The sequence below is a fragment of the Ylistrum balloti genome, unplaced genomic scaffold (genome assembly GCF_031769215.1).
Source record: "Ylistrum balloti isolate Yb309-2 unplaced genomic scaffold, AGI_CSIRO_Ybal_v1 Utg370742, whole genome shotgun sequence".
Lineage (NCBI taxonomy): Eukaryota > Metazoa > Mollusca > Bivalvia > Pectinida > Pectinidae > Ylistrum > Ylistrum balloti.
The window spans coordinates 374,205-389,132 of record NW_026782437.1 but is presented as its reverse complement, the minus strand read 5'-3'; the positions used below and the strand labels follow the sequence as shown (position 1 = coordinate 389,132).

At 34.3% G+C, this 14,928-nt stretch overlaps 1 protein-coding gene across 1 annotated transcript in view; it reads right to left on the bottom strand.

Annotated features, from left to right (window-relative positions):
- LOC132557939 (cilia- and flagella-associated protein 54-like) overlaps nt 1-13,281 on the bottom strand; it is a 49,967-nt gene extending 36,686 nt beyond the window's left edge. Inside the window, 16 exon segments of the mRNA XM_060222467.1 lie at nt 50-271; nt 4,205-4,354; nt 4,920-5,057; nt 5,207-5,292; nt 5,713-5,893; nt 6,611-6,723; nt 7,078-7,185; nt 7,417-7,618; nt 7,742-7,843; nt 8,406-8,519; nt 9,848-9,991; nt 10,754-10,812; nt 11,110-11,281; nt 11,436-11,579; nt 12,253-12,358; nt 13,091-13,281. Of these exon segments, the coding sequence (XP_060078450.1) occupies nt 50-271; nt 4,205-4,354; nt 4,920-5,057; nt 5,207-5,292; nt 5,713-5,893; nt 6,611-6,723; nt 7,078-7,185; nt 7,417-7,618; nt 7,742-7,843; nt 8,406-8,519; nt 9,848-9,991; nt 10,754-10,812; nt 11,110-11,281; nt 11,436-11,579; nt 12,253-12,358; nt 13,091-13,281 (2,232 nt within the window).
- Nucleotides 13,282-14,928: the final 1,647 nt, after the last annotated feature.

Genomic DNA, 14,928 nt, shown 5'->3' with positions numbered 1-14,928 from the left:
AAGAACACAAAAAAAAAGCATGATGACAGTCCAAGATTCAATGCCATACCTTGGCCCAGCTGACATCAGCAATAGACTTCCCATCATTCAGTGCAACAGCCTGTCTGGCATAAGACACATTCTCCAGGCCCATTTCTAAGATCTCACGAGCCTGCATCAGCTGCATACGGGGATTGATATTCAGCATTGATGACGACAGCATGGAAGTGCGACTAACAAACTGCTGGCTACCATCTCCTAGATTACCAAAGTCAGATAGGGATGTCTTTGACTCCTTCAAGGTGGAAATGATGTCTGTAAATAGGTCAGACAATATCAAAATCAGTACACACTTACAGTGTCATGTGACCTATCAGTAACATGGGTATAAATGTTGGATATCAAAATCATTACAAACTTGTAGTGTCATGTTACCTATCAGTAACATGGATATAAAAGTTGGATATCAAGATATGTACAAACTTGTAGTGTCATGTGACCTATCAGTAACATGGATATAAAAGTTGGATATCAAGATATGTACAAACTTGTAGTGTCATGTGACCTATCAGTAACATGGGTATAAATGTTAGACATCAAGATATGTACAAACTTGTAGTGTCATGTGACCTATCAGTAACAGACACAATTGGGACACATAGTAATATTTTTCAGTCAGTAATAAATTAAGCATGTAATCAATAACTATATTAATTGAATTATCACTAATGCATTTCCAGATTATAAACACCAACTTCTAAATGTATACATATTGACAGAACATAGTTAAACAATTAACAGTGTTAAGTTTAACATCTTAAACCAGGTAAACAAACACCTAGAACATGGTCTTCTTACACAATGTATTGATAACATTCAATATCACCTTTTAAAATAGATTTGTGTTTTGTAAATGTATTAAGTTGTTATAATTAAGGGTTTGATATTAAGAACTGATTATACGAAGAACTGTGATTGTTATTTGTATAAAAAAAATTAGGGACAAAATATTAAGTAACTGTTAATTTGTTATTTTAATAATTGTGTTAAAAATACCCAAGATAATTAGTCTTGAATCCCAAATGAAAAATGTATAAATTCACACTGCTAACCTGTCAGAAATGTAAAATAGGGATTAACACTGCTAACCCCTCAACAATATACAGAAGTTAGTACTGCTAACCTCTTATCAATGTACAGTAAAGGTTAACACAGCTAACCTCTTAACAATATACAGAAATTAGTTCTGCTAACCTCTTATCAATATACAGTAAAGGTTAACACTGCTAACCTCTCAACAATATACAGAAGTTAGTACTGCTAACCTCTTATCAATGTACAGTAAAGGTTAACACTGCTAACCTCTCAACAATATACAGAAGTTAGTACTGCTAACCTCTTATCAATGTACAGTAAAGGTTAACACTGCTAACCTCTCAACAATATACAGAAGTTAGTTCTGCTAACCTCTTATCAATGAACAGTAAAAGTTAACAATAGTAAAGGTTAACACTGCTAACCTCTCAACAATATACAGAAGTTAGTACTGCTAACCTCTTATCAATGTACAGTAAAGGTTAACACTGTTAACCTCTCACCAATTTAGTTTAGGTATGTCTGACTGTTAACCTCACAAATCAGACCAGAAGTTTTTTCCCCAACTATGTGAACAGAAGCACAAATTGTAATCTTTTCTCTTTAGAAATAACTTTCAAATTTTGTTTTATCATGAACAGCTCATGATATTGAATACAGGAAACAAATATTAACAAATATTAGAGCCCTGTTTACTTGATCAACTATATCTTTTTCCATAATATTTCAGTTTTCTCTTTTCCCTTCACAAGTACATGTATCATGCAAAATTCCTAGAAAACATCATGCACAGCTTTATGTTGTAAGTGATCCATTTTTTGTCCATGCTAAGCAAAATGGATTGTGTAATAATCAGTAGCACCAGCAGAAAGTAGCTCCAGCCATTACAGGTATTAGTAGGACTTTCAGCAGTAGAGGGTATACATACATGTACATGGATACACATCACAACAAATGGTAACCAATATTCCATACAAAGAGTAACAAATTAAATCTAATAACATTCGAGTGAAATTTCTGTGAAGAAAGAAGGAAGCATGCCAGAAAACGAGCAGTAAAAACATCAGTCAAAACAAGCCAGGGCCCCACACACAGATATTTCAGCTCCTAAGTACATGAACCACCAAGGGGTGGGGGTGGGGGGAGGGGGTAGGTGTAAGGGGTAAAGGGGTGGGAAAGTGGGGTACAAGCGTTCATGTAACCCTTCTTCAGCATTCTGAAAATGGTCTACTAACAAACTGTTTTATTTTTTTTATTATATGATTAAATGATCAAATGTTGTTTTAAATGTTGTTTTACACTTTTGATATCAATGGATTGAAAAGTACCAGGTAATTCAGATACAAGTTCCATAATCCATTAATACAATGATATCCTCTTTTATTTAAAATTATTTTCCTAAGTTTTCATTCCATTTATCACAGAGTCAATTGAAACACAATAAGATATTGATAGAGTATATGTTACTATTGGAGTAAATGACTACCTATTAATGGAAACTCAACAGTGAGCAAAGTTTTACAAGGAAATGGTCAATTACTGACCAGTTTGTTAAAGGATAGCTGATGGGTCAGTGTGTGAGGCATGACTGTGAAACTGTGTGAAGTGACAACCAAACACCATGTCTGTTGCATGTCAACATTTGCTGCATATGCATCACCTACCCTTCATCGGCAGAGAGATTTTCACCCCTCCTGCCTTTGCCTCCTCCATTACCTTCACAACCTTTGACCTTATGGCTTCCTCTTTACCTTTTTATTGAGAATTAAAATCAAAACATGAAGTGCTTGATGAAAATCTTACCCTGTTCCATCACGGAATATATCAGTACTCTGTCTACTGATGTTAAACAGGACATATTATGATAGTTAACAAACAAACAGCCTGGTATTATTGTAAAATTAAAGTTAAAAGCCAATTAAGTATTTAAGATAAGCACATGAAAACTCATTAAAACATAACAAAAAAGCAGCAAACTTGAATCAGTGAAAACATTTAAAACTGAAGTTAAGTGATTGGACTGTCTGTATATCTACAATATTTAACTATGAGTTTAAAAAATAGGAAATCAAAGTTGAAACAATATATTCCTAATATTGAATAATGAAATCTGACTAGAAATATGACAACACTAATACTGATTTATGAAATCTGACCAGAAATATAATAACCCTAATACTGAATTATGTAATCTGATTAGAATATGACAACCCTATTACTGAATTATGAAATCTGACTAGAGATATGACAACCCTAATACTGAATTATGAAATCAGACTAGAAATATGACAACCCTTATACTGAATTATAAAATCTAACTAGAAATATGACACCAGAAACTGGATATTAAAATCCGACTAAAACTATGACACCACTACGACAGGCTAAAGAAATTAATTAAAATTGTGACAACCCTAATATAGTCAAATGAAATTTGACTAAAAGTGTTTTTCCCCTGTCTGAAGACTGAAGAAATATGACTAAAACGTGACATCTCTAATACAAACAAATAAAATTTGACTAGAAATTTGAGGCTTTTTCAAGAGATACTAAGGAAATTTTACTTAAAATGTAACACCACTAATACAGACTAAAGAAATTTGACTTAAAATGTGATGCCTCTTCAAAGAATACCGATGAAATGACTTGAAATGTAATATCTAATGCTACTCACACCATATTAAACTAGAAGTGAGACATACCAGATACATGTAACATAATCATGATATCTAACTGAAATCTGACGTCTGTTGACCAGACTAATGATATCCAGCTAAAATGGGATATTCCTTATATAGGCCTTACACATTCCAATATGTTTATACACTAGTAAGGTGACACCTATGCTACATAATAACAACAGTTAACTATAAATGGAATACCAATGTATTGATATTAATTCATATTAAATACTTGAACACACATTTAACAGAACTCTTCGAACAAAAAAAATTAAAACTTTTCACTTCACAACAACGTAATAATACTAGTAATTACACAACAAATTAAGACCACACACAGCAAATCATATAAAAACAAAGGCTAAACATACATACTCTTTTTACATATTGCTCACAGCACTGTAACACTATCAATCTATATCAATACAGCTTGTCATCACTGAACCTACAGTCCCACAGGACTTACCATCATCCATGTTGGCACTGCTCTCCAGGACGAGGGCCAGACGCAACACCACTTCAGCTGTGAGGGCTGGGTCGACACTGCTGAGTCCACACCAGCCTAACACTTGGTGTACCACATCGAGAATGTAAACCCACTACAATATATACCACACTTTATGCTTGGATCAATTCTTTTTCATTTGTTTTTCCTTTAAAAATTAAATAAAAAGATAATTTAATAGCTTCCTGTTAAGTATCGTTAATGTTTCACTGATCTACAAGGGTTTTTTTTTTTTGCATGTGTTTCAAACTCATGAAATATTAAAAACTTTTCATACTAGTTAAATACATATGATATCAAATGGGAAATCATTAAATATCCTCTTTAAATCTGTCAAAAACTTTTCAGGGTAAACATTACATGTTATTATACCCAAAGACTTTAAATAAAATTCATCTATCTTAAGTATCCAGCCTAATTCATGCTCTTGGATAAATGTCTAGATATGTATGTAAACTGATAGAAGATACAAATGAACATCTGAATAAGCTACAGCTATAAATAACATTTGACCTTGCCAAGACTATGAATAACCTCTGACCTAGCTAGTGCAACATGTTTAAACAACCTGTGACCTTGCTAGGGCTATAAATAACCTCTGACCTAGCTAGGGCTATAAATAACCTCTGACCTAGCTAGGGCTATAAATAACCTCTGACCTTGCTAGGGCTATCCATTCTCTGCAGATACTTGGGGTTGTCCAGTGATCCAGTTTGATGTTTTTGAAAAACAGCCTTCGTTTTGTTCCATAAGAATAGGGCTGTGTCCACAATCATGTCCACTTCGATGTCTTTGGGCTGTAACACAAAATAATCAGTATCTAAATTCAACCAGAAAACAACTTTTTTAACTTTTGAAAAATAATCAATAAGAAATTAAAAGTGAAGTGAGGACATAGTCATCAATATCCCCGGCGAACAGAGAATAAATATTGAAAACCCCTTACCTTGAATGGGCCAGTAACAATACTCATAAGTACTTCAGCAACGTGGATGAGTTCATCTCCCAGGTTTAGGGACCTCACTGATGTGGCTACAAGAGAGAAATATGACATTGTTGGTCAAGACTCATCCAATTCATTTCCTATTTTGATCAAATGCTTGCTATGGCACCCACATATTTTGCAAGTCCTTTGGACACATTGAAGGTGCCTACATTACTTAATGTAATTAATAAATGAATACTTCAAATATCGCAATACAACACACCCCTCTGACAACCATACCCCTACCTTAATACATGTTTTACTAATGATATATTGAATCTCTATTACGATTATTCAAGCTGTATCCTGACCAGTGAGGTTGCCTCTCAAATCTGTCTAGTAGTCCTCAACATCAGATTTCCTCCTGGTCTTTGAGGCTGTTCCCTATCCCATCCTAAAATCTCCAGCCTATCAAATGCCATAAGTACCTATGCCCTCTGGTCATTGTAGTCCCAAGAATTACTTACGCCCTCCAGCCTGTGATGTTCCTCCTATATCCTGGTTGATGCTATCCTTTTCCTTATCCTCCTCACCAATGGAGGTCATAGTCCTTTTGTGACGGCGGTTTGGGTTCACTTTCTCCATGGCTAAAAGTAATTCTAGGGCCTTTTCATCCCATGCATATTCACTTGTGTGATTTTTGATGATCTATGTAAAAAAATTTACAATATGATTGATAATTGTTGTGTTTTGCTGCCCCTCCTATCATTGATAATTGTTTTGTTTTGCTGCCCCTCCTATCACTGATAACTGTTTTGTTTTGCTGCCCCTCCTATCATTGATAATTGTTGTGTTTTGCTGCCCCTCCTATCATTGATAATTGTTTTGTTCTGCTGCCCCTCCTATCATTGATAATTGTTTTGTTCTGCTGCCCCTCCTATCATTGATAACTTTTTTGTTTTGCTGCCCCTCCTATCATTGATAACTGTTGTGTTTTCCTGCCCCTCCTATCATTGATAATTGTTTGTTTTCCTGCCCCTCCTATCATTGATAATTGGTTCGTTTTGCAGCCCCTCCTTAATTATAATTGTTTTTCCATCTCTGCTATCAATGGTCATGTTTTGTAGCTCCTCGTATCATTGATAATTGCTTTATTAACCAAGATTTGCATAGTGGGTGCAGTCGAAGAAGCAGAAGACGCTTACTCTTCCAGAACACCTGGTCTTATTCTCTGTGCAAAACTTCCTTTCACTCATATTTTGCCCTAGTTTTATGGAATTTGAGTTTGAATTATGATTATGTTGCCATGTTGGTATTTTTTTTATATGTTTTGTTAAGATGTCCCTAATAGCTCTGATAATTACATTGTTGTAATGTTCCTCCTATTTCTGATATTTTGATGTTCTTCTTAACATTAATACTTACCCTGATGTACATGAGGACACCCTCTATCAACATATCAAACACCTCCCACTGTTCAAAGCAGTACGCCATCTTCACCAGCTTAATGGCACCTTCAAGAGTGGCTCCATCCTCACCTGAATACATAAATATTATCTTATTAATTACTCAGTAATTCCTGCCAAGTCAAAAGAGGGAAACACATAATATCCTTAAAAATCATATATCATACTTTAAACCACGAAAAAAAATTAAGTCCTTACATCATACCGTATACTAGGGAGATTCTGATCTCTGACAGGAAGACATGTATATCGAGGGAAATATCCTTGAGCACAAAATACATACCGCTATGTATATTTTTAATTTTATGAATTCTCATGATACTTTAGGGATTTTAATATAAGGTTTCCCCTTATAATTGTAATGGGAAATGTAAAGTTGTTATCTGTCAAAGACAATACAAGTAGAAATTCATCAGCAATGCTCACCATGGGTTGCCATTCCAAGCAGACTTTTGCCCCTAACAACCCCACTCAGGGCATTCACAGGAATGTTGCTAGTTGGTTTGACCCCCGATCCTCTCCGGCCACCTCCACCTGGTTGTAAAAATCAAAACTCAGAAAAAGATGTTCAGCATAACATCCAGTAAGAAGCAGAAATTCTAAATCCAAATAAATAATTTATAGAAAGTCTTTCATCTGGAATAGGCATATTAAATTTGGTTATGTATCTCATTCTATTTTTATTATCGTTACCAGTATTCTAACAACTTAATTAAAGACAACTGGACTAAATTCTGAATCAATTAAACTTGATAAAAGACATACCAGAAAGAATTTCCTGACCAGCGAGAAACAATTCAGCATACACATCCAGGATCTCTACTTCACTGTCTGCAGCTGGGGGTGATGTTAGGATAGTACGACGGTTTGTGTCATTTAAACTCTCTAGGATACATAAAAACTGGGCAGCACTTCCCTCAAACATGTCTGACAACAACTTTTCACTTGGGGTGCGTGGCCATGGTAACTGTAATCAGAGGAAAATAATTCATAGTATAGGAAACTAAATGTATGGGAGATAACTCTGATCAATTATACTTAATTAGCTCAGAGATTGAAATAAAACAGCCAAAATCCCTGTGTTTCTTACATTTTGAGCATCTTTGAGGTTGGCACGAGTCTTTGGACGAAGCAGACCTTTCGGTTTCCGCCTTGTCTCAAAAGCTGAGCGACGAAACACCATAACAGCCATCTGAAAAAATTATATATTTCAATTGTTTATTTTCCATTAATGATTAATTTTCACAGTTTCCTAAATCCCTATTGACTTTTGAACTGTCACAGGAGTTATTCAACCATGTTCATTCAATCATTAAAAAAGAAAAAAAAATAATCAACAACAATGTTCTATATTGGCTTTACAGAATAAACGAGGGAGTCACCATGTGCATGTGTGATTATTTCCTTCCTTATCTCCTGCCTCCATCTTATTTGAGTTAAACTAGTTCTCATCTTGTAGATTCTAACAGTACCAGTCTATGTTGTAAAGTATCTAAAGACAGGAAGTTACGTTAACATTTTAAACAAAACGCAAAAAAATAAATTCTTGAAAAAACATGCATTTTAGATGTTATATACCAAATCATCATATGTACAAAACTATTGTCACTTTTAACACAAATTCTGACACTATTTCATAGAGTTTTTAAGTTGATTATCAAATATTTTCATGCTTTTTATCAGATTGAAATTAACTTGCCCAACAAATTAAGACACAAAACGATATAAAACATTTTATCTGATATCGTACACACCTTCACTGTAGCCTGACGGAATGCCTCCTCTGACTCGTAAGTCTCCGTGGAACTACTTAGGCTCTCCAACCGACTCAATTCATTGATCTTGGCCAAGCCTCTTCTTGCAAATGCCTAAACAAAAGACCACACATATTGATACACGAAAGGCTTTTGTTCATTCCTTTGTATCAGTGCTCTCCATAGTATAAATGTCAATCAAAATTTCAACAAAATAAATTTCTGAACTCCTTCAAACTTTTGTAAGGACTAATAATATCAAACCAACAAGTTTTCTAATATATTCAACTTACTACAGACCTATAGCACAATACTTTTGCAGGACTTTCCTTTTTTAATTATGCTAACTTATAGACCATATACATTACAATTTTATCCTGGGCAATGATAATACACACTTAAATAGTATATCTACAATAAAAACTGTAATATAAGTTTTCACACTTATATCATCAACAGCATGTGTTTTGTATGTTATCATTATTATCTTGTCTTGTCTGGGAGTAAACATTCAGAGGCAATATCACAAAGTTTGACACTCTCAGATCTATTGGTTGCAAAGAATTATCATGTGTACATTTCTTCACTTTGAATGGAGACTGAATAAAACATATAAGCCTGCAAAAACTGACAACAAAAACAATGACACAACAAATATAACACTGAAAATATTAAACAGATAAGAAAAATTAACATACAACTGGTGAACAGTGGGTAAAATTTGTCAGTCATGAGTATGTATATACCACACAGAAATTTGACATGTGTAAAATCCTGTAAATATTTACAGTAAAAATAGTGAGGAATTCTCAGAACATACTCTTATCCTTAAAATAATCACAGGCTTTTGATAACAAATAAGATATATCTCCAAAGAAAAGCAATTTTTTATTGACAAGATTTTTTTTTCTTGTTAATTCATGATTTTACCCACTGAATAGAGCCAAATACACTCAACAGTATCTCACTTTAATATTAAACTTGGACTTCTGGAATAGATTAATGTTGGGTTAATTGTATTTTAACAAATACAACACTCATAGTAACAACTCCTTAAAAATTAAATTAAATTATATCCTAGTTAACACAAACTTTATTACAATAGTGTATTCAAATTATTGCTATTATTTTCACTTTTTTTTATTAGAAATAACTTTTACAATTGAATATTGCATGTTTTAGGATACAAAATCTTATCCACTGGCAAGAATTCAATTTTTACAATTCATATTTTTCTATGATTTGTCTTTTAGTAACCAATAACTTTCACAATCAAAGAGTTTGTGTTCTTTTAAGTACATACTTTGTATGGTTTTTGTCCTAATATTCTAAAAAAATTTAAACCATTGCTTCATACATATTACAGTGCACTGACGTTGCCATATCGTGTTTTTTGAAAATAACAAAGAAATATTAAGTAACAAAGGTGTAAATGTACTTACCTCAGCATGATGGGAGACTTTACAGTCAAAGTAACACTGACACACTGCTGTGTATAATGTTGCTCTCCATGGCAGATACTTCACAGCCAGGAGGGGCACTGATGTCTCCATACAGACACTTGCCCAGAGTAGATACTCTATCACCTACAACACAAATATATGCAGAATGTTTCCATACAATTTGATAGAAATGGTCCAATCAAAGTGGAGATGATTTAAAATCATCACAACATAATGTGATATTCAGACAACAGTACAAAGGAACAACATATGATGATTTTGTCAATAGGTATAACTTCAGTTTGATCACAATTTTTTAAAAGATCATACAGATATCAATCAGTTTGTCTACCAATCAAATCCCAGTATTTCATGCATTGTAAATAAATATGTGTAAATTCTGTTTAATATCATTTAATCTCCAAGTCTTCCTCATTCATAGATAGAGTATTAACAAATCTCCTATTGAAAAATATTATCATTTGAGGACCAACAAACAAGTTGAAATCGCTATAACAACAGAGTTTATATCATAACCAATCAGAATTTACCGTGCTTAAAACAGAGTTTATATCATAACCAATCAGAATTCACTGCATTAAATACAGAGTTCATATCATAACCAATCAGAATTCACTGTGCTTAATACAGAGTTTATATCATAACCAATCAGAATTCACTGTGCTTAATACAGAGTTTATATCATAACCAATCAGAATTTACCGTGCTTAATACAGAGTTTATATCATATCCAATCAGAATTCACTGTGCTTAATACAGCGTTTATATCATAACCAACCAGTTCAGTGTGCTAAATGCAAAGTTTATATCATAACAGTTTTACATTAATACTTCCTATTTCAACAGCAGTAACTATAGACCAAATTAAAGTATGATACAACTTACTCTAGCAGAGTTACCCAATGACATCAGGTGTCGTGAGATACTGTATATGTGTATTGTTCCTGAAACAAAAAATACTATATCTACACCTCAACATACAAATCTTTTATACAAAACTTCAAAAATAAAAAGTTTCCTAAAAATATACAAACATTCACTGAAATCAAAACTAAGGGCTTTTCTTGGAATTAAGTATGACTTATATGGTAAATCCACAGATAACACACAAACGACACTCAATCATATGTCAACTGTATTGAAAACAAATTCACTTTAATTGTGTCTCCTTGCCATTGATACCAGAAATGTCTATCTTAAGCTAGTAACTAGATTTTGTTTATGAGGTAACAACTACATACCATTATAGACTAGCCAGCAGAGTTTCTCCTGAGGTAGCACTACCTGCATGACAAGTCTGAGGAACGACAGGATCTGGACACACCTGTCCACTGACTGTTTGTTCTGTAGCTTTGGATCACCAACACGTACCACCTGGTACATACTGATGCTTTTCCCCATTAATGCCCGGAACTGAAAAAAAATTTCAATTATGAATATAATGTCTTTATTCCTATTTATCAGTTGATGATGCATGCTTCAAAGAATAATGCCAATCTATTTACAGTTGCCATGTGAATAATATGATATATTCATCCTCCAAATTTCTCAATTAATTTCAACTTACTGTTAGTCCTGCGTCTTCACTGTCAAATCCCTCTGGGAAAAATGTAGTCTTAAATGTGTCAACATCAGTAATCTCCCCTTCATCAACCTGACCAAAATGAAGTAGGTAGCGCTCATAGCATTGCCAAAGAGCTAGGCTGTACTCCTGCAATAGAAAGTGTTAAGGTTAGAAACAATGCAATACATAGGTTGTTCAGCTGCATTTACTTACAAGTAAATATGATAGAGGTAGTTGTCGTAAGATCAAATCTTTTGAAACCCATAGACATAAATGTTGTACAAAGTACATGTCTAAAATTCCAAAATATGGTTCTAAGTATCTAGCATATTGATATAGAAAAAAGTAGTATGCCCCTCTCAGGAATTGAACCTGCAACCCCTGGCTTAAGGGTCTGCTGCTCTGCTTATCGAGTTGAAAGTAAATTTCCTTTAGCATGAAGCTAGAGATGACCATATCTATATACATTGTACAATTAAAACCTGCAACACTTTTCCCTTTTTAATGTGTTTATTTCTGAACACTACATCTACCCAGCTGGGTTTTCTGGCTCCAACAAAGCAAGTCTCATTCTCATCTTAGTTTGGAGTGTATTTATAACCACCAAATATAACAGAAAATGTGCTTTCGCTGGTGATGCAACCTACAAATCCTGGCTTATGCGTCTACCACTCTACTGATCATGCTAAAGGAAATTCTCTCTAGGTTCAAGCTAGGCGACAGCATCTATTAACATTTGAAATCTATTACAAAGTTTTTTTAGACCTTTTTTTTTCTCTGTCTCTCTCTTTTTTTTTTTTTTTTTTTTTACATAGCATACCTGAACTGTCATTAAAAAATCACCCAGTTCTAAGAGTTTTTCTTGGTAGTACATCTTTGGCAGCTTTGGTTCATACTTATTCCAAAGGTCAAACAATGTGTCTGCACTGTAAGTACAATCAAATATGACATATAAGGAAAAAAATATCAACAATAATACAAAAATGTTCATCAACAATTGAAATCAATTTGAAAATATATCGTGAAACTTGAGATCATGGAATATTTCATAATTAACTCACAGGTATTGACTATTTAAGAATTAGGGTTCAGCAGCCAGTAAGCATAATTTTAGAGGCACCAAAGTGCCCTTGGACCCTAAAACTGCAACTGACATGTCCATTTCCTTTTAGTTTTAGATATGATTGCCCACCTGACAAAAATGGCTGAAAATGGTCCAATATTCTCGGAAGTGAACCAGCTCCAAATATTTCCCATGTTAAGTGTTAAGAAACTGAGCCGTAGAAGCATGCTTCCATCAGCATAGTGACAGATGCTGTATATAACACTATGAATTACCTTATGCCATACCAACTCGCTCCTTTTATACATATGATTACAAATGTATTAATCATAATTATAAAATAAAACGTACATCGTGAGGGAAAAAAATAACGTAATGTTCCACAATATGGCATGGTTGTTCAGATCAATCTATTTGACAAGTCATTTAGTACTTAACTTGACACAATTAGTACAACTGAACTGGTCACGAATTATCATAGTTTTGAAAGTGTATCTTATTTGGTTGTGAGGTACTTTCAAATTATTTTTTTAATACCCATTATGTGTGTACGCTCTGTACATGAGTGTATCTTTATCCACACAATATTGCTTACGGTCTAGAGCAAGGTTCATCGTCGGGTTTCTGGTAGCCGGGTACATTCCGTTTCTTCATGTAACCCATAAACTTTTTCGTCTCCTGCTCCAGCGACTGAAACACCGGATTCGTTTTATCTTTACTATAGAATGAGCTTGGTTGACCTCGATTTGCTGAGGCAACAGCGGCGCTTCTAAGAACCGCTGCCATCCTCAATCATTAAATATTACCAACACAAATTTAGAATTTTCTGTTATGAACAAAACAGGCTCGGTTTCACGGACGCCATATTGGACACCTTGCGTAGTCAGGGGTAACAAACCAGGAACAATAACTCTTGATTTAGGTCACACTATAGTAAAAATGACTATACAGGATTGTGAACTTGTCCGACTGATATCAACGATGGAAACAAATCAGCTTTAATATAAAAGATCTATACAACTTGAAAATCCTATCTTAATTGATATATTAATTCAGTTCAGTTTCAGTTTCATTGTTAAATTAAGACTGAGTGGAACTGATACATGTAACAACATATTTCGGTGTTTCAGCCTATATATATATATATCGGAGACATATATAACACGTCTCTGTATATATATATATATTTATCATGCAACTGGCGCTGCCGTTGTCAGAATACGCTTGGCACACATATTTTTGCTGTATTCTAGCACGTGTAAATTCGGCGGAATTAAGCTCTGAATTTACTTTAAATTAACGTTTAAAAATATAAAAAGCTGTCGAAATAAGCGATTTTATACGTTGTAATGAACAAGTTGATTTATGAATATTCATAAAATCGCTGTTGTATCCGAGGAAGTTTGGAACTATGTTTATTATTTTGGCCTACGACATCATGCAAAATTCAGCGTAACGTCAACGTCAGGTAAACAAAGGTTAAACAAAAAACTGATTAAGTTTTGATGGTCTGATTTGAAGTGATTGTTGCATGATAAATGGAATACATGGTCAGTGTCTTAAAATACATGCTGCATTTTGGCACAGGACAGAAAGACAAAAGAGGCAGGGCTCGCCACTTTATTTTTCACCCTCTCCAAATTACAGCTTATGTTTTAAGACACCGATCGTTTCATCTTTATTTATAATGCAACTGGTGCATCAATTGTCGAAATGCACTCGCCACATATATTTTTGCTGTATTCGGCAGTGACGGAGAACAGCTGTATATTAGCACGTGCGGTAATTCGACAGAATTACTCTTTGAATTTACTTAAATATTACGTATAGAAATATAATTTGTCATCAGGCAAAATTCAGCGTAAACGTCAACATCAAGTAATTCAAAATACACAGTGAAAAGCTCGAAGGTGCTGATTTTGATCATGCCATTTACGAAGAGAGAGAGATAGAGAGAGAGAGAGAGAGAGAGAGAGAGAGAGAGTAAAGTGGAACAGGAACGGGAAGGGGGTACGATTAGAATATCGTTTATTGAAAAACAGATACTCGATATCCAAACACGATCTATAAAGGACAACCTGTAAATTGGAGGAATCCCAGATGGTTACCGCGACGAAGATACCGGCAGAGGCCGTGGTCAAGGGATTCCTCAAGACGGAGCTCAGTATTGAAGATGACATTCAACTCCATGTTGTTCACAGGCTACGGAAGAGGACCAAGGTCCATAGTAGCAAAATTCTCTCGCGGGAAAGACAGAGAAAGAGTTTTGAAGGCTGCTCCCAAATTAGTGGGGGGGAAATTTCTGTATTGGAGCAATTCCAACGATTTGTTTAGAATTTCGGGTGAAAACATTATGGATGTAGCTGCATCAGATTACATATCAGATGGGTAGAAATTAGAGCGGTCCTGAGGTAGGATACTTAGCGGATCGGT